The sequence below is a fragment of the Archocentrus centrarchus genome, chromosome 6, assembly GCF_007364275.1.
Source record: "Archocentrus centrarchus isolate MPI-CPG fArcCen1 chromosome 6, fArcCen1, whole genome shotgun sequence".
In the NCBI taxonomy this organism is placed as follows: Eukaryota; Metazoa; Chordata; class Actinopteri; order Cichliformes; family Cichlidae; genus Archocentrus; species Archocentrus centrarchus.
The window spans coordinates 5,708,120-5,726,842 of NC_044351.1; the positions used below are offsets into that span (position 1 = coordinate 5,708,120).

At 39.8% G+C, this 18,723-nt stretch overlaps 1 protein-coding gene across 3 annotated transcripts in view; it reads left to right on the plus strand.

Annotated features, from left to right (window-relative positions):
• Nucleotides 1–18,723, plus strand: part of wasla (WASP like actin nucleation promoting factor a) — a 61,018-nt gene that overhangs the window by 17,444 nt on the left and 24,851 nt on the right. Inside the window, exons 3-7 of one of the 3 annotated variants that reach the window (XM_030732479.1) lie at nt 1,008–1,094; nt 2,138–2,234; nt 4,443–4,466; nt 9,363–9,398; nt 18,180–18,381. In XM_030732479.1, coding sequence (XP_030588339.1) covers nt 1,008–1,094; nt 2,138–2,234; nt 4,443–4,466; nt 9,363–9,398; nt 18,180–18,381 — 446 coding nt within the window. The remainder of the gene's footprint in view (nt 1–1,007; nt 1,095–2,137; nt 2,235–4,442; nt 4,467–9,362; nt 9,399–18,179; nt 18,382–18,723) is intronic. The other 2 variants (XM_030732480.1, XM_030732481.1) reach the window with 2 other exon arrangements.

Here is an 18,723-nt window from a genome sequence, read left to right on the forward strand (position 1 = left end):
TCCCCTGGATAATATCCTCTGGACATTGTGTGACTAATCTGGACTATTCAGTCTGAGCCAAAATGAGTGACTGGGCCCATAAACTCAGCAGGAAAGTACTTAGAGAGGTCATGTCAGAAAGCCGTAGACCTCTATCAGACGAGATGTCTCTTTGCAACCACAGATATCAGCCCCTGGTGGCCATTAAATAGAATTCAGATTTAAGGGACTTTGCTTCACTTTTAAGCTACATCCATTTTTTATATTATTTATGGCCCAGATTAGCAGGTATTTTGACACCACAGGGTGCCAAAAGCCCAGGAGGTGGCAGAATTGTTTGCCTCAAGTGACCTGCACTATAACTGTGGGGACTGAGAGGGTGAGGCGGATAACCACCCAGCACATGGACTGGGTGAGAGAACCCAGGAACCTGAGATACCTATTTTTATTTACTTATTTAAAAAAAAAACACTTAATAACTTTTTCTTCCTCGAGATAGATTTTGTTTACCAAAAGTGCTTTTATTCTCTTGTCTTGGCTTGACGTGAAGTACTGCTGTAAAGAAAAGGGTTGTGCTTGATTTTTTTTTTTTTTTTTTTTTTTTTAACAAAATAAAAGCCTCATAGTAAAAATGAATGCAAAAATTAATTGTTTTATCCCATTAAAATGGTTTTATATTATTGAAAGTCAAATTAGTAATTGAAATTTAAATTAATGGCCCAGTCCTATTTGCTTATACTGAATATATGCTGCAGTTACATGATAGTTGGTGTTTGTCTTCATGTAACTAAATGGAAAGCTCCTTTTGGAGGTGTGTTCAAGAATACCAAAAATGCATCACTGTCTGAAGATCTAATCAAGACCAGAGGAAAACATGTATTTTTCTTGCAAAAACAGCCAACTCTTAAATCTCTCCAAGTTCTTGGGTGTATGAATTTAAACTGTAGTTAATCTGTAACCAGAGGATAAGGCAGATGTTTGTTTCTGAACTTAAAGAATATTTTTCTCCATTTCTTTGTTTTTTGTAGGAAGGGAAAATCATGTTTGAACAGGAACTCTACCACAACTTCTACATCAGCAGCTCGAGACCCTACTTCATTTCATTTGCAGGAGACGTAAGTGTTTAACTCTTTCTTTGACTACTTCAAAACCTGAATGTCCACAGCAGCTGCTTAGCCTTCTTTAGAGAACTTTATGAGTAGAAAATGAGGATTTCTGTTTTTATTTCTAAATATAATTGGTCAAATTTGTATTTATCCACCTACAGTGTGTGGAGAATTAATGCTGTGCCTTTTCTCTGTTCTTTAGAGAAAATTATATTATAATCATATATCATATCATTATTAGGGGTGGGACTCGATTAAAAAAAATTATCTAATTAATTAGGAGCTTTGTAATTAATTAATTGAAATTAATTGCATTTTAATCACATTTAAATATTTAACATGATAAATATTAATTTAAGTTTGGTTGATGAATGAATCAGTATACATAAGCTTAAACTTCAGAATTTTGTTTATTTTCCCACCAGTCTACTACACAGACCAAACTCCTGAAATTAAAGTTAAGCATCATAACTGGATGGTTTTATTCTACATTAATGTCGCACTTAATATAGTTGGAAATTAATAATTCGCTCAGCTGTATTCCTTGATGTTGAAATGTGTTATGCTTGCTTTAACAGCTTATTTTGAATAAAATTAAAATCAAACCACAAAAAGGAGCAAAAGTTCGTTCTCTGTTTAACCAGCTGCTTTTCCACAGCTGTGCTTCGCACTCACGGTTGCTAGGCGACATGAGCTACACAGAGGTGACGGCAGGCGACGCTGATATGAAGGCGAGCCGCTCACTTCCGGCCTTTGCAGTCTTCGTGGGCTGCGAAGGACCCGGTCTACTTCGGCCGGGTCCTTCGAACGATGCGGCCCCTGAATTTTTGACATCGTGCATTGATATAATCTGTATGCCAGGAACTCGTGCACTGAGAAACGTTCCACGATGCAAAGTGCGATTAAAATGCGTTAAAATTTTTAATTCGTTATTTTCCCCATAATTAATCAAAATTAACGCGTTAAAGTCCCACCCCTAATCATATATATATATATAATAAATAAATAAATAAATAAATAAAATCATATTTGGCTCTTTCTCTTCCTTTCAGACATGTCAGATGGGTCTGAATTTCGCTAGTGAGGAAGAAGCCAAACGATTCAGAGCCACCATCAATGACTTGCTGAACCGACGACAGCGTAAAACAGGTGAGTTTCAACATGCCGGTTTGTCTTTGTTTCCTTCCTCAGCTGTTGTGACCTCTTGTACCTCTCACTGGAGAACACACCTCATCTTCTACTAACCCAGCTTGAATATGACTTGAGAGTTTCATAAATTATATTCCAGCATGTATCAGGAATATAATTTATGAAACTAATGAAAACTGAAATTCTAGTTAAGTTTATCTTTGTTGGCATCATTGATTCATCTCAGGATGCGAATATTGGCATGATACAACAATTGTAAATATCCAAGAACTGTAATGATTTATATTTTAGCTGTCATTTTTTTGTCATTTTTGTCATGTTTTGAAAAGGATAAAAAAGGCAGGCTTGGAGTTGACGTAAAGAGTTCAGCACACTGTTGAACACTTGAACATCTTAAAGGGGAGTGGAGGTAGTTGAAAGTGTGCAGGATTGTTTGGTCTTATTTGGTCTTTTCATCCCATATCACAGCCAGTAAATTTAAGTTGTGTAACTCTGAGGAAAGTAGAAAGCAAAATATATTTTGAGCTAGGATGGCTAACAGTGACTTTGGCCACTCTAGCAATGGAACGCTTGTAGATGGTGGAGGACGGATCCTTACCAGCAAAAGCAGGTTGTTTACAGTATGTGGGGGAAAAAAAAAAAAAAAATCTCACTTGTCTTATACCATCAAGGCCTGGGTTCCACTGGCATAGTTCTGGCTGTGGTACCTTTCGACAGGTTTGAAAACCAACTTGAACGTTTCTGTAGTTTTTTAGGTTGTCTCTCCTATAGCCAGTGCCACTCGTTCCAACTTTGTGGTGCCTTGAAGGTGCCTAAATGGCGTCATCGGTACCAGTCATTTTTCAGAAGAAAATAATGGAAGCAGTTTTAGATTAGGTTTAAATATTGTTGGAAAAGAGGTATAAGTGCCACAAAAGAATTAATGTATGCAGGTAAAATAAATGACTTCTGGAGGATGGCATGCTTTTGTGATGTATTTGTTCTCCTCTCATCTCCATGTTAGAATAATCCATTTTGCCTGTACATTGGCATTGGTCAGACCTGTGTTTCCATTCTTATATGAAAGGATGAATACAACCAACCCTTCATCTTGAACTGCACTACAGACAGGATCACTGCTAATGGGAAACTATATGACAGACACAGTTGAGCTTTAAAACCTTTTGCTACTCTTCTTCTTCTCATTCCAAGACTTCACCATCTGACTGCTCTGCCCTATGTGATGCAGCATTTGTGCACCTCAGGGCTTTAGCAAGGCCTACTAACTGAACGTTAAAGGTGCAGAAAGTAATTTTAGGTTATTTAACAGAAAATGTTAAATGATAAGTCATTTAGATTAGAAAAGCACTATATAAGAGAGAGTTCATTTAGAATTTACCATTTACATTGATTAGTGTGTAATTATGTCTTCCAGCAAACTGATACGTTCTCATAAATGTATTTATCTATTAAAAATACATGGGCGCCAGTTTGCAGAAGCTACCATGTTGCCCTGTCATCTTGAGTACATGCTTATTTATTCCCAATGTTGTCACATTTTCATATTGTCAGCAAATTAGATATGCAACCCGCCCATCTCCGGACAGCTGACAATGAGCCAGCTAAACAACAATAACACGAATAACAACAAACTGGTTATAATCTAACATTATACCAGCTAATGTTAGGCTTGAGTGCCCTAAAAAACACAGTTTCCCTCTGACAAACAGCTTAATTATATTTTCATATCGTGCAAGAGTTTATCTGCTAAGCGTCCAAGTCCAACAGTTTTCGTAAAACTTTCTTTGAAGTCAGTCTAATGCTGGCTAACACAGCTAAACAGCAGCACTTATTGACTGTAAAGTTAAGGATATCCTCAACAACTCACCTCATTTGTTGTGTCATTGGACAGAAGTGGGCTTCACTGACTCATTTCACAAAGTTTTACAGCCTCCTCCATAGTAAATAGATGCAGACAGCTGAGGTAAACAGCAGCCAGACAGCTTAAACTCACTTACTCAGAATTCAGTTGACTGCAGTCTGCAATCTACTGACATCTAATGGTGAGATTTTTAACACTATACCTTTTTTAAAAACACATTTCTGATTCTTAAACATTCTTCTTGCCTACTAAAAATTCAAAAAAGTTCTTCATGGATTCTAAAGTTTGTTGATTCCTGATTACTTTTTCCCCCTGAAACTATAATTGTGTTAATTTTTCTTTTGCAGAGAAAAGAGGCGACCCTAAAAATGGTATGTTAAATTCTTAAGTTGTGATTACATCAGCTCAGTGACTCAGTGTTTCAATATGTTAACTTGTAACTTTTAAATGATTTCTCCCATTCAGGCCTTAAAATTTTCAGTAACAAGTACACAGGACTGAACACAATGAGCCAATTAGCCATCCCATGCAGCAACAAACAATACAGCAGACACACAGCAAGATGCAACATGCGGAGAAATGTGAAAGTTAATTTTCAGTTATACAAGCATTCAGTCAGAGTCCAGGGTGTTGAGCTTCTGATAGCATCTCTTTTTAGAGAATTATGATTAGATGTTTCTTAATGAAATGTGAGACTTTTTTTAACTTTATATCAAAGAATTTAGAATTTTCTAATGCAGTTGTTTGCTGTGTAAGACTCATTGTTTAATGCTGCTTTAAGATTAGAAATGCAAGTGAGTCACCTAAGAGGTTTGAAAAGGCAAAAAATTAGAGAAAATGAATGGGCCGTGCAGTGTATATGCCTCATGAAGAGGTAATTTGTGATGCAATAATGACAAATGCTATCAGAAATTGAGTTAGATCCAATAGAAATGTATTAAAACTGTAGCAAATGAAGCACTGAATAAACAAGTAATGAAAGCACAAATAATACACAGCACAGTATCCATGTGCAGCCACACAATTTTTGGGAAACCAATTGTGTGGGTCCCATCAGGTAACTATTCTAGAAATATCACCATAGGTACAGGACGGTGCTGTAGGTCCTTGATTCAAGGATATGCTGTTAATATATAGCAAAATATAATTTCAAGTCCAAATCATGAATGTCTCTTTAGTTTACAGTTTTAATGGTATATAATATAATGGTATAATTGTCTCACATCCAACACCTAATTAAAAGTGTCTAAGCCAGGACTACAGTAACTACAGTGTATCACAAAAGTGAGTACACCCCTCACATGTCTGCAGATATTTAAATATATCTTTTCATGGGACAACACTGACAAAATGACACTTTGACACAATGAAAAGTAGTCTGTGTGCAGCTTATATAACAGTCTTCATGTAGAGCAACAATTCGTCTTTAAGATCCTCACAGAGTTCTTTGCCATGTTGGAACTTTCAGTGACCAGTATGAGAGAGTGTGAGAGCTGTACTACAAAATTGAACACACCTGCTCCCTATGCACACCTGAGACCGAGTAACACTAACGAGTCACATGACATTTTGGAGGGGAAATGACAAGCAGTGCTCAATTTGGACATTTACAGGTGTAGTCTCTTAGGGGTGTACTCACTCTTGTTGCTGCTGGTTTAGACATTAATGGCTGTATATTGAGTTATTTTGAGGGAAGAATAAATTTACATTGTTATGTAAGCTGCACACAGACTACTTTTCACTGTGTCAAGGTGTCATTTTGTCAGTGTTGTCCCATGAAAAGATATACTTAAATATCTGCAGAAATGTGAGGGGTGTACTCACTTTTGTGATACACTGTGGCTTGGCCTTAGTCGCAAATACATGTTGAGCTGTTAGTTTCTTGGTCCAGTTGGCATGTAATCCCTTTTGCTGTTCTGAATTAAATGGTTTGTCAGGTCTTTCTTCAAACACAAACACTAATTAAATTACAAAAACTGCAGTTTTGTGCATCAAGTTCACTTGTCTATAAACCACCAAATAGGCCCAACAACTGCACCAGATTGCTGCTATTGACCTTATGACTTGTTTTGTTATTTTGACCTTGGTTGAAGATTACTGTTTGTTTTGCGTGGGCTTCAGTGGTTGTAATGGATACGATTAAACAAAAGCTGTTAAACGCATGATCTTCAGATAGTTTTGATGGTAATCGGGTAACAAGTACATGTTCTTTGTACCAGGGAACTTGGAGGCTAATACTGCCTGGCAAATGCCAGCAGACTGCAATGTGGTGTAGCGTTTCCTGACACCTTGGCAGCAGTGTTTCACAGCCTGACTCACACACTGACACAGAGTGAAGCAAGTTAATCTGGTCAGCAGGAAGCCCATCTGTGCCATATGTAGACCACATGTTCTCAGTTGTTGTTCTCTTTAAACCCTGTAGTAATGCACATTAGACCTAATCTGTAATCCCCAAAATTACTGCTGCCCATCCTCTTGTTTTTGGACTTAATTTCATCATTGTTTACTTAATAGCTTAAATTTGTAATATTCTAATTCAAAAGAAATATCCACTTTTTATGAGACAGAGACAGTAATTTCTCTGTCCTGCATGTGGAGAAATCTGCTGTTTAAATTAGAACACATTATCAGGTTTCAGGTTGCATTAAAATGCATATTACTGCATATCATTTGCCATCAGGCATGCTAAGACACTTGGTATTATAAAACACTTAACTAATTTCTGGGTTTTTTTTCACACACAAATGCATTTGATTTATGTATGTTTTGCCACAATTAATTCATTATGTAAATCTCTAATAAACTAGGAAAAACTAATGGCCTGTCACACAGTTTGTGTTCTGTCCCCACTATTATCCTGTATACAGTCTCTGCTGTTGTGTGCTGTACTGCATGGGGATGGTACACTATACATGTATACATTTTTCTCTGTCAGTTATCCTACTGACACCAAGAGGAGAAATTGTTGGCCTGATTTAGCATGAACAATCTTAGCAATGGATTAAAAACAACAAATATGTTTGCCATTTTTTCCCCTTACAACAAAAGACAGGACCATTGGGAAGCATAATGTCTGGTTTATTATAAATAAGAAGTGGGTAAAACTTCAGAAACTCAGGGGAATAAATTTCATGGTCAGGCTGCTGTCTCACTGCAGGGAGTCTTTAGGCTGAATCCCCCCATCCTTCCTGTGCTGAGAGTGTCAAAGACAGACAATGTCAGATGTGCCTGTATAGGTTTAGACAGGTAAATGCATTAAGAGATGAGGTGTGGTTTTTATTACCCAGATTAAATTATGGAACTTAATAAGTTGCTTACATTAAACAGAGCATGACAAGGATCACTTGCTATGACTTTTTGTAGACAGTATATACTACATCTATAATACAGAATTAGTGTGATAACATGCATAATGCAGTTGAATAAAACTGTATGTATTTAGTATAATCCCCCCATTTAGCCTTATGTAGTTTTTTTTCCAGAGTTGGTAATGTATTTTAAACTTGCCTTGTATTTCAGTCTCATTTGAGTCCTCCACCTTTCCTCTGCTTCTCCCATCAGCTAAGCTATAACATAATACAGTGGGTAATAGTCAACAAGATCACAACTCCTATTTATGAGACTTTTCAAATATCCTCCCTGACTCTATATTTATAGCCACATATGACAAAAAATATCTGTTGTGTAGTTCTCATTTTATCATACTAGGTCATACTCAGTGGATAAATTGTTTAAACAGACCAGTCTACTGCATGTTAAAATGTGCTATTTAGCTAACATTTCCTTGGTTAACCCATTAAATATTCAGTTTAAAGTCTTTTTTTTTATGATTTCATAATGTTGGATGAAATAACATTAAGATATAATAATTTGCAATTAGTTGTTGCTTGTTACTTTTTTGCTGGCCTAATCTGGCATTAATTAACATGTCCAAAATCTGCTAATTCATTGGTGTCTAATCCACTAAAAGCTGCTTTCAGATGCTTCCTTATTCACAAGGCCGCCACAGCAGGTACCTCCGCATATTTCATTTGGCACCGTTTTATACTGGATGCCCTTCCTGACACAACCCCTAAGGAAACTATTCTTCCTCATTTTTTGGCACCTATCTCCTCTTACTTCACTTGTTGATTTGGTGCAAGAAGAGCCTCTCTGTGGCAAATGGTGTGTCTATTACTTTTCTCACATTTTTCACTTTACAGCTCTCAGTTTATCCCTAAATTAAAGGAAACCTTATTTTCTTTCCTATGATGTCTTCCTCAGAGCCAAAAGATGTATACTTTTGGATCTGGAGACTTTTACAGCAGGGGCTAGCTCAGATGCCACAACATGCCACAGTGTTTGTGGGTGGTGCTTTGGAATTTGGGGGTGACGCTACGATGTGCTGTTGGAGTGGCCACTGTTTGGAAGTTATCCCATGGTTTGCTGCAGCTGTTTAGATGTGATGCCACAATTTGCTCCACCTGAAGTGCTGAGCACAACTGTAACGCTATAAAGTACTTAGGGGTGACTGTGGCTCAGGAGGTAGAGCGTGTCATCTACCAATTGGAAAAAAAGGAGTTCATCTTCAGTATTTGCAGTATTTGAAAATTTTTAAAATTTGGCACTTAAATCATTTGTAAACCCAGGGTTTACTCATTTATGGTCGAAGGGTTTAATGCAGGGGTATTCAAATAAAATATTAAAAAGGTCCAGTCAGACAAAATTTCATGAGGCCAAGGTCCGGAAGTCCAACACTTTATATATATATATATATATATATATATATATATATATAAAATATACCGTTTAAAAAACTGCATTCAACAATCAACTGTTCACAAAATAGCAGCATTACGTGTTTAATGTGTGTAATATTAAACATGAACATCAACAGGGAGAAAAACTCTACAACAAACTTCAGCGTCAGTGCAGAACATGTGGTGTAAAACATCAGACCACAGCAAAAACAAACTGAACTTTTGAAGGAATCAAAGCTCAAATCCAGCTGCATCCTGATGTTCTCACCACATGAAGCTGCTTCTGTTTTGGAGCTGCTTGGAGAGCTAGCTTTGTGGCCTCTGTACACAACCTACTTAAGTGGCCAACAATTTATGCTTATGTAGCTGGATTGTGTGTTAATTACCTTGTGGTTGCATGCTGGTGTTTTATATGCGGTGCAGGCTGGGACTTTTTTGGTCCTAGCTCTTTGTGCTCAGTTTTTTGGCTGCAAACTTATTTGTCCCTGTTTTTCCACTTTCTTCATTTCTTCACATCCATTCCGATAGTTCCAGCAGTCTCCCTCCAGGAATTTGCTGACATTTGTGAGTCCTTATATTGATGCTTTGATTATTATTCCTGATTGTTATTCTCTCACTGATAAATTCCAACACTGCAGCAAAAAGTAGCCAGAAACGCACAAGGACTGAACAGGTTAATCACAACCTTGTGGGCTGTGTGGACCCGACCTGTAGTTCGATTTCTCCGGAGGCGCACATCAGGTTACGTTGAAGGATCAGTGCGGTTTCTTGGCAGACCGCTGCCATTACTTTGCGGACCGATGCGGTGAGCACGCACACAGTTGTCCGATGGCGCTCCCAGCTTAAACTGTTAGAGCGGAAAAAAATGATTTCATATCATTCCACAAGGGTTTTTTTTTAAATAAAATTAGAAAACAAAGGTCATTTTATCTATAATTTCTGTTAGTTTTAGTTAGTTTTGTAAACTCACTATGCAGTTTTTTGCTTTTTATTATAGATTTTATTTATTTCAGTTAATGAAAATGTTTGTTTCAGTTTCAGTTTTCATTATTTAGTTCGTTTTCGTTAACTATAATAACCCTGTTTGTTACAAAGTTTACCAGCCGGCAGGCACCAGCTTGGTGGTATCACGTGGTATAGCCAAACTTGCATGCAATTGGTCAGTGGGTTTCCTTGGACGCTTAATTACTACCGTAAGGACTGTAAACGCTGTGCAGGTAAACCAGAAAGCGCTCAACAAGATTTAAATTCAGTGGTTATTTCTGTTTTGGTATTAGGTTCGGGTCCGCTTGAGACATCATTTCGGTCCGGATCCGGACCGAGGTCCGCCTATTGGTGATGGCTGATTTAATGTATATTTTAAGATTTTAAGATTACCTGAAAATGCCCCCCCCCCCCCCTCCCCCCATATCTAGGTGCTTTCTAGCTTAACATTCACACACACTCACACTCAAATGAACACGCCAGAAGCAATGTCTTGCCCAAGGATACTTTAGCGTGCAGACTGGAGCAGCCAGGAACCTCCAACCTTCCTATTAGGAGATGACCTGCTCTACCTCCTGAGCAACAGCCACCTCCAAATGATTAAGTTAGGTATTGGATAAAGGTGACTTTTTTTGCTTTAATTTAGAAGCTGTAAAATATGATTATGAATCTGGATGGATATTTTTTTTGTCAGTTTTCAGAATTTCATGAATAATTCAGCACTTTTAGGTCTTTACTAAAAAAGTAGTTCTCTTGATATCCAAGCCTGCACAAAGGTACCTCATCAGCTCTGAAATCAGGGAGACAACGATCTCCTGGTTCTTCGGAGACTGCAGCTGAGGTAAAGCTGTTGGTGTAGTTGTAGAAATCTAGAACTCATGGGGGTGGGGGTACACCAGCGATTTGGACTGGGATTAGTAGTGGATTAGTGGTTATGTCAGATGTTGCTTCAGTTTATGGGGATTATAAGGAATTCGAGGACTGCATGGCTTGGACAAACATAAGGGAAGCAAAGGATGTATCATGAATGCTCAGTGCAGATGGATAAAACCACAGTTTGTAGCAGCCCTTTGTCATATTGGTACATGCGATTAAGCAATGCCATGTTGTTGACACTATCACACTAGAATCGCATTGAATTTACTTTGAATTTCTTTAGACAGGCCTTAGAAACTATTAGAAGGGCTTTAAGATAAGGTGGGGCCTGATTAGTCAAGACCTTGTATGTGAAGAGAAGGATTTTAAATTCAATTTTGGATTTAACAAGGAACCATTAAAGAGAAGTCAATATGAGAGAGAGAGATGCTGTCTTTTTCCAGTCCTTGTCAGTACTCTCGCTGCAGCATTTTGGATCAACTGAAGACATTTCAGAGTTTTTAGGGCAACCCGATCAATAATAGTAATAATGAGCAGTAGTAATAATAAATTACAATAGTCCAGTCTAGAAGTAATAAATGCATGAACTAGTTTTTCAGCATCACTCTGAGACAGAATGTTACTGATTTTAGAGATATTGCGAGATGCAAAACAGCGGTCCTACATGTTTGTTTAATATTGTCTTTAAAGGACATATCCTGGTCTAAAATGACTCAAAGGTTCCTCACAGTGTTACTGGAGACTAAGGTAATGCCATCCAGTAATTATCTGGTTAGACACAATGTTTTGAAGATTTGATGGGCCAAGTACAATAACTTCAGTTTTATCTGAATGTAGAAGCAGGTGTTCATGTCTTTAAGACATTCCTGTGGTCTAACTAATTGGTGTGTGTCATCTGACTTCATAGATAGATAAAGCTGGGTATCATGGTGCAATGAAAATGTATGCTATGCCTTCTAATAATACTGCCTAATGTGTAATGTAAATGGAATTGGTCCTAGCATGGAACCTTCTGGAACTGCATAATTAACCTTAGTGTGTGAAGACGATTCCCTATTTACATGAACAAATTGTAGTCTATTAGATAGATATGATTCAAACCACTGCAGCATAGTACCTTTAATACCTATGGCATGCACTAATGTCTGTAATATAATATTATGGTCAACAGTATAGAACGCTGCACAGATGTGTAGCAGGACAAACATAGAGCTGAGTCCACTGTCAGAGGCCATAAGAAGATCATTTGTAACCTTTACTAGTGCTGCTTCTGTACTGTGGTGAATTCTGAATCCAGGTGTCAGGCCCAAGATGGTGGCATACAGCTTCTCTAGCTCTCAGGATTATCAGAAACACTACTGTTACTGTGGACAGAGCAATTATAAAGTACAGCTCGGCTGAGCTTTTGTAGTTGCACAACAACTGGTTGGCTCTATTTCCACCAAAGCTCAGAGCACAGCTTGGCAGATGGCAGCATGGAAGAGCAGACAATGCCGCTTAAAAACCAAGAGGAGGCAGTGCACAAGGAATCAGAAGAGGGACAAGAGAGCCAGCTAGCTAAGTTAAAGGCCAGCGGTAGCAGACCAACCATTCCATCACTCTTCAAGTCCAGTGTTCACACTCTTGATAATGCAGCTATTATGACTGAGACCTTCAGCGGCAGATGCAGGACGATTGTGTCATTGTGTTGACAGAAACCTGGCTCAACAGCGGCATGCCTGACTGTTTTCCAGTTCAACAGGTAGATTTTCTTCTGTTGGGATTGGAACGAGCTGTTGGAGAAACCAGGAGGAGGGGAACTCTGCATCTATGTGAACAAACGTTGGTGCACGAACTGTTCTGTGATTGGCAGCCACTGCTCTGAAGCAGTTAAACACTAAACCGTCTAATGCCACCACTACCTACTATGTAAGTTCACATCCGTGTTCATAGTTCCCTTTTATTTTCCTCCTCATGTAAATGCTAATGGTGCTTTAAAGGAGCTACATGATACCTTCACCTCGCTGCAGAACACACGAAAGAGGCTCTGTATGTGATTGTAGGTGATTTCAGCCACCCAATCTGTAAAACACACTACCCATGTTCAGTCAGCACGTCACCATCGCCACTCTGGGTTACAATACACTCAACGGAGTGTACACAAAGAGAAGAGGAACAAACAGAGCTATCCCCCACTCCCACCTTGGCTCCGCAGAGCACATCTCTATCATGCTCATCCCTGCATAGTTCCCTGTGTTAAAGAGTAGGAAAATTATGCAGAAAACCATTACCGTGTGGCTTAGTGAACTCTCTAGGACTGCTTTGAAACAACATATTAACAGATGTTCAGAAAGGCAGCGAGAAGGGGGTAAATGGAAATCTGGAGGAATACACATCCTGGGTCCTGGGTTATTTCAAAAGGTGTTTGGAGGATGTGACAACCACCAGAACAAATACTATCCATCCCAAACCAAAACTCTGGTTAAATGCAGAAGTGCATTCTCTGAGGATGCAGGACGCTGCATTCAGAGTAGGCCGTGCAGCTACAGCCTGACTCACCCAACCATGGTGAACAACTTCATGAATGTGATTTAACAGGGTATGAGTGAAGTTGGGAGTGACATCACACCATACAGATGTGCAATCAGTAAGTGGATTACCCTCATCAACGGAGACCTGTATAGAACTTGACAGGAGAATCTGGGAGACACAGTATGAGCTGTATAGTTAGCTAGTTGAAACTAGACATTACCTTTTAGCCAGGCCTGAGCAAGGGGTTTCCTAACAGTGGTGTCAGGGAGATGGGGATTGACACAGAAGACCAGTTATACTGTGATACTAGGGAAGTCTGTCGTTGAAGGCAGTGTCTGCATTCAATCACTGATCCAGCATTAGTCACATCACTGCTGGGCAGATGTGTCTCATGTAAGTGTACTACCAGGAACATGCTTATGTAATGTCAGCTTGAGCGTACCCTCAAGGAGGAAGAAAACAGCATGTGAAGCAAGAAAAGTGAGATCAGAATATCTGACAATGTCATGTGAGGCAGGAACAGCTTTCTCCGCAGCAGCCACAGCTCTGAGACAATGAAGAAGACTTGCAACCACAGGTTCTAGCTTCACAGAAAAGTGACAGATTTTGGCTTGCCTCCATTTGCCTCCCATTTAAGCATCATGTGAGTATTTTACACAAGTACCAGTCAAAGGGTTATTCTTCTGCTCTGAATGCTTAATCACTATCAGTATAGCTTTCTCAAGGTTACTTGCAAGCATTTCAGTTGAGGTAATCAACCATTTCATCAGACTTCTTGTGCCAGGCGGTGACCTTAGTCATATCAACTCTGATAAGGAATGCAGTCTTAAAGGCATCAGTGAGGGCCTGGACACCTCCAACATATGCAGCATTGTTCTGATGCGCTCGGTCCAGGTGGACACACCTTTTTTCTCCGTCAGTCTTGGAGGACATCTCCTAGGAGTCCATGGCTGTCATGGTCGTGGCCCGGAGGCATGTGAGTTCAGGCATAGTAGGCTTGAACTCCTTGCAAAATACCTCTGGGGCAGCAGCAAACTCGTTGTCAATATCTCTATAATCTGGCAGGTTTTTGGCAGCCTTTTCACTGTTCTCTTACTATAGGAGGAGCTGTAGGCAACACTTGGAGCATGTGAAAGATATTAAATGCATCGCAGATAAGATTAATGCACAATACCCTCTAAACCCATCACTACCTGATACCATGAGCTCTTTCTATGCCCACTTTGAGGCCTCCAGCACCACCATCATATCCAGGTTCACACCCTCACCACACAACCCCCTCTCACTGTGACAGCAGCAGAGGTAAGGATAACACTGCAGAAAGTAAACCCCCGGAAAGCTGCAGGCCTGACAGGATTCCAGGTTAGGTTGTAACTCGTGAAGGAGTTAATCCATCAGCTGACCCGAAACAGCTGACCCTCACCAGTATGCCTACAGATGGAACTACTCCATGGCTGACGCTCCATGGCTGACGCGCCATGGCTGACGCTCCATGCGCCATGGCTGACACGCCATGGCTGACGCACCATGGCTGACGTCATCTCTGCTGTGTTCCATCAGTCCTTGACACATATGGAGAACAAGAATTCTCATGTGAGGTTGCTCTTTTTGGTTTTTAGTTCTGCCTTCCAACACAATCATTCCACAGACACTGGTGAACAAAATGTCAGGACATGGATAGCTCCATCACTGTGCACTGGGATTTTGGACTTACAGACCTCAGTGTGTTGGAATCAACAACATCACATCCTCATCCATCATCCTTAAAACTCTGTCCTCAGTCCAGTGCTCTACACACCCTCAGTATCATTTAAAAAGGCTCATAAATGCCTGTATTTCTTGAGGAAGCTGAAGGGGACAGAGCTTCCCTTTAACATCCTCAGTTTCTTTTAGAAGTTGGCGTTGGAGTGCACACTGACTGCCTGCATCATTTTGTGGTACTGCAGCTGCATCGCTGCAGAGAACCAGGCACTGCAGCAGGTGGTTAAGTCTGCGCAGAGGACCGTCGAAACATTTCAAACATCTCAAACATTTACACCAGCAGATGCAAGAACAAAGCAACCTGAATCAAGAGACTCCACCCATCCTGCATACGGACTATTCCACTAAGCGCAAACCAGATGGGATGGCATGTTGCTGCAGAATGCTTTGGGTAGCCATGCTGGCTACGTGTGCCTTGGATGTTGAATAAATTGCCAACAGTGTCACCAACAAAGCACCCCCGAACCATCACACTTCCTCCTCCATACTTCACGGTGGGAACTACACATTTAGGAACCATCCGCTCACCTTTTCTGCATCTTACAAAGACATGGCGTTTGGAAAAAATCTCAAATTTGGACTCATCAGACCAAAGGACTGACTCCCACGAGTTTAATGTCCATGCCTTGTGTTCCTTGGCCCAAGCAATTCTCTTCTCTTGTTCTTCCTTAGAAGGTGTTTCTTTGCAGCAGTTCGACTATAAAGTCCAGATTCACACAGTCTTCTCTGAACAGTTGATGTTGATATGTGTGTGTGCTAGTTGAACTCTGTGAAGCATTTAGGTGGGCTCTTATCTAGGGTGCTGTTGACTTCTGAGGCTGTGCAACAGAGGTAACTCTTGGTCTTCCTTTGGGGCAGTCCTGATTAGAGCCAGTTTCATCATAACATTTGATGGTATTTGTGACTGCACTTGAGGATACTTTCAAAGTTTTTGGGGGATTGACTGACCTTCATTTCTTAAAGTAATGATGGACTGTAGTACTTTGTTGAGTACTCCTTGCCATAATATGGATTAGAACATTACTCAAATAGGGCTATTCACTGTATACCAACTCTACCTCTTCACAACACAAGTGATGGTCTCAGACACATTAAGAGGGCAAGGAATTCAAGAAATCAGCTCTTGTCGAGGCACAGCTGTTAACAGAAACCAATTTCAGTTGAATAGCTCATAAATCTGACTTATTCATTTTCTTCTCTCTTGCTCTCAGCGGAGACGGATGCATTTTTCTTCTCTCCCCAACCCTGACCTGTGTGAACTGATATCCCTAGACCAAGCTGCTGATGAACATTCCATCTCTTATCAGGAACTGTTAGCTGAGGGAGGGAGTTTGAGTCAGCCCACAGTAGCCCGAACCCCTCGCCTCCGCTGGCTTCCTTCCACCCCCCGCCCTTACCCACCCTTGTGCTCCCATGCTATTTGCTATATGTGCTTACTATTATGCAGAGGTTTTTTTTTTTTTGTTTTTTTTAACCTATCCTAATATATATGCTTTTCCCCCCTCTTATCTTTGTAAAACGGCAGCACCTCTGAAGCAGCAAAGCCGCAGACATTTATCTCCCCTATTTTTTTTTTGTTTTGTTTTGTTTTGTTTTGTTTTGTTTGTCTTTTTGGATGGGTGTTCTGGAACTCCTATTTGTTGCATGTCTGACATGTGATGACAATAAATTGATTCTGATTCTGCTAAAATGCCAAAATGTGCAAAGCTGTCATCTAAGCAAGGGGTGCCTACCTTCAAGAATTTCAAATATAAAACACATTCTGGTTTGTTTAACCCTAAAACAGCTGCGATTGTCACTGAAGCACCCGTTAACTGCCCTTACTTGCTGTGAACAGCTGGTCTACACGGAGCGTATCACCGCTGAAGCAGCTGATCAAAATAACTTTGAGTTACCGTAATTACGCGACCATTTGTCCTATCTGAAAAATGGTTTCAGAAGGCTTAGAAATTGCCCTTCACAGCCAATATAGGGTTATTGTGGTAATTGTTGGGGGAAGTCGGCAAACGGCAGCACTTTTGAAGTACGTTCTGTCGCTGGCAACAGGTTCAGTATTAAAGGGTTAACACTTTTTGTTTACTAAATAATTCCATATGTATTTTTTCATAGTTTGGATGACTTTAGTATTAATGCAGACAATTTTTAAATAATGAAAAATCACTGAATGAGAAGGTGTGTCTCACCAGCCCCGAGTTATACTGGTATTGTATTATAATTGTTAATAGCACCAAGACTACATCTTGTTCTGTCATGTTTCTTGATGATGAATGACAATAAAGAATCCGTGACTCTTGAACTTCCTTGACTGAAACTCTTCAAATAAACCGTTCCTCTGCAGATGATAAGTTACCTGTTTCACAACTCTTTCAAGAATTTTTGAGTTAAAAGAAGGTTGGAGATTGGCCTGTAATTAGCTAAGATAGCTGAGTCAAGTGATGTCTTTTTAAGTAATGGTTTGATTGCTGCCACCTTAAAGATCTGTGCTACAAAGCCCATTAATAGAGATAGAGATCGATCATATTTAAGATCGAAGCATTATTTTAATGGTAGGACTTCTTTGAGCAGTCATGCAGGACTAGGGTCTAATAGACATATTATTGTTATTTTCATTTATCAGCAAAATATTCAGCTTTTTTTTTTTTTTTTTTTTTGATGACAGTTAGCAGAGTTGATCTGATACTGTGCCATCCAGCGTCATTCCGTCTGTCCAGCATCCATCAACTTTTTGCAAAATTTGCTGCTCCTCAGTAATTTATATTTCTTTTTGAACTTGTTCTGGCGCATCCCACAGGCAGGTTGGGGCCCTTGGGAACTTTGCCATGCTCTTACAGTTCTTCCTAAACAGCTTGCTTTGTCTTGCTTAGGGAAGTTGCTTTCAAGGAGTGCTGTGCTTGGTCTGGACCAATCCTTAGGTGATAAACATTGATCAGGGTTCTAGCCAGCGGTTAATTGTCCAATTGTCCAGTTGTCCACTGATTGCGATTATGAAATTGAATCATGAAAGACTTTTTTTTTTTTTTTTAATTTGTGAAAATGCTTTAAGAAATGTTGTAACCCTGGAAAAACCCTGAATAATTACATTTGTTTCATAGAACCAATAATCTGGAGGTGAAAATCTAAAGTTTGTTAAATGGAGCCTAAATTTTGTCCAAAATAATGCACAGCACAGATGTTTCTCCTTGACCTCCCTCTTAACTTCCTTCCCATGCACAGGCCCGACACTGCTCATGGCCACAGTGGACATCAAGAACCCGGAGATCAATAATGTCCGATTCCACAACTCCCATAGCCATCAGCAGCCGTATCATGTCAACAACATGCTGAGCCACAGCGGCCTGAGCTGGAAGGACAAGAAGACCAAAGGCAAGAAGAAGAAGCTGACGAAGGCTGATATCGGCACACCAAGCAACTTCCAGTATGTCGCGCCCCACACGCTTAACATTGAGTGCTCCAGGGCTGGGCAAATCAGTTAAATCAATTTTCATTTATTGATAAAGCCAAATCAAAAAATGTCTGACATATTTTATGATTTTTTTAACTTTGTCATTTGTCCAAGATAATCACTAGTAGTAATTACTAAAAACTAGATCCAGTTATTCCATGTAGGCAAGCTGATTAGGTTGCTCTTGTGGCAGCTGTTGAGCTGCCACTGTGCCCCTTGTCCTGTGGTTAGACCGACTTCAACTCCAGCATCTTAAGTCTGAGACTGGCAGTGGTTTTCCTAGTTCTGCTGGGGAGATCTGCTGTGAGCAGCAGG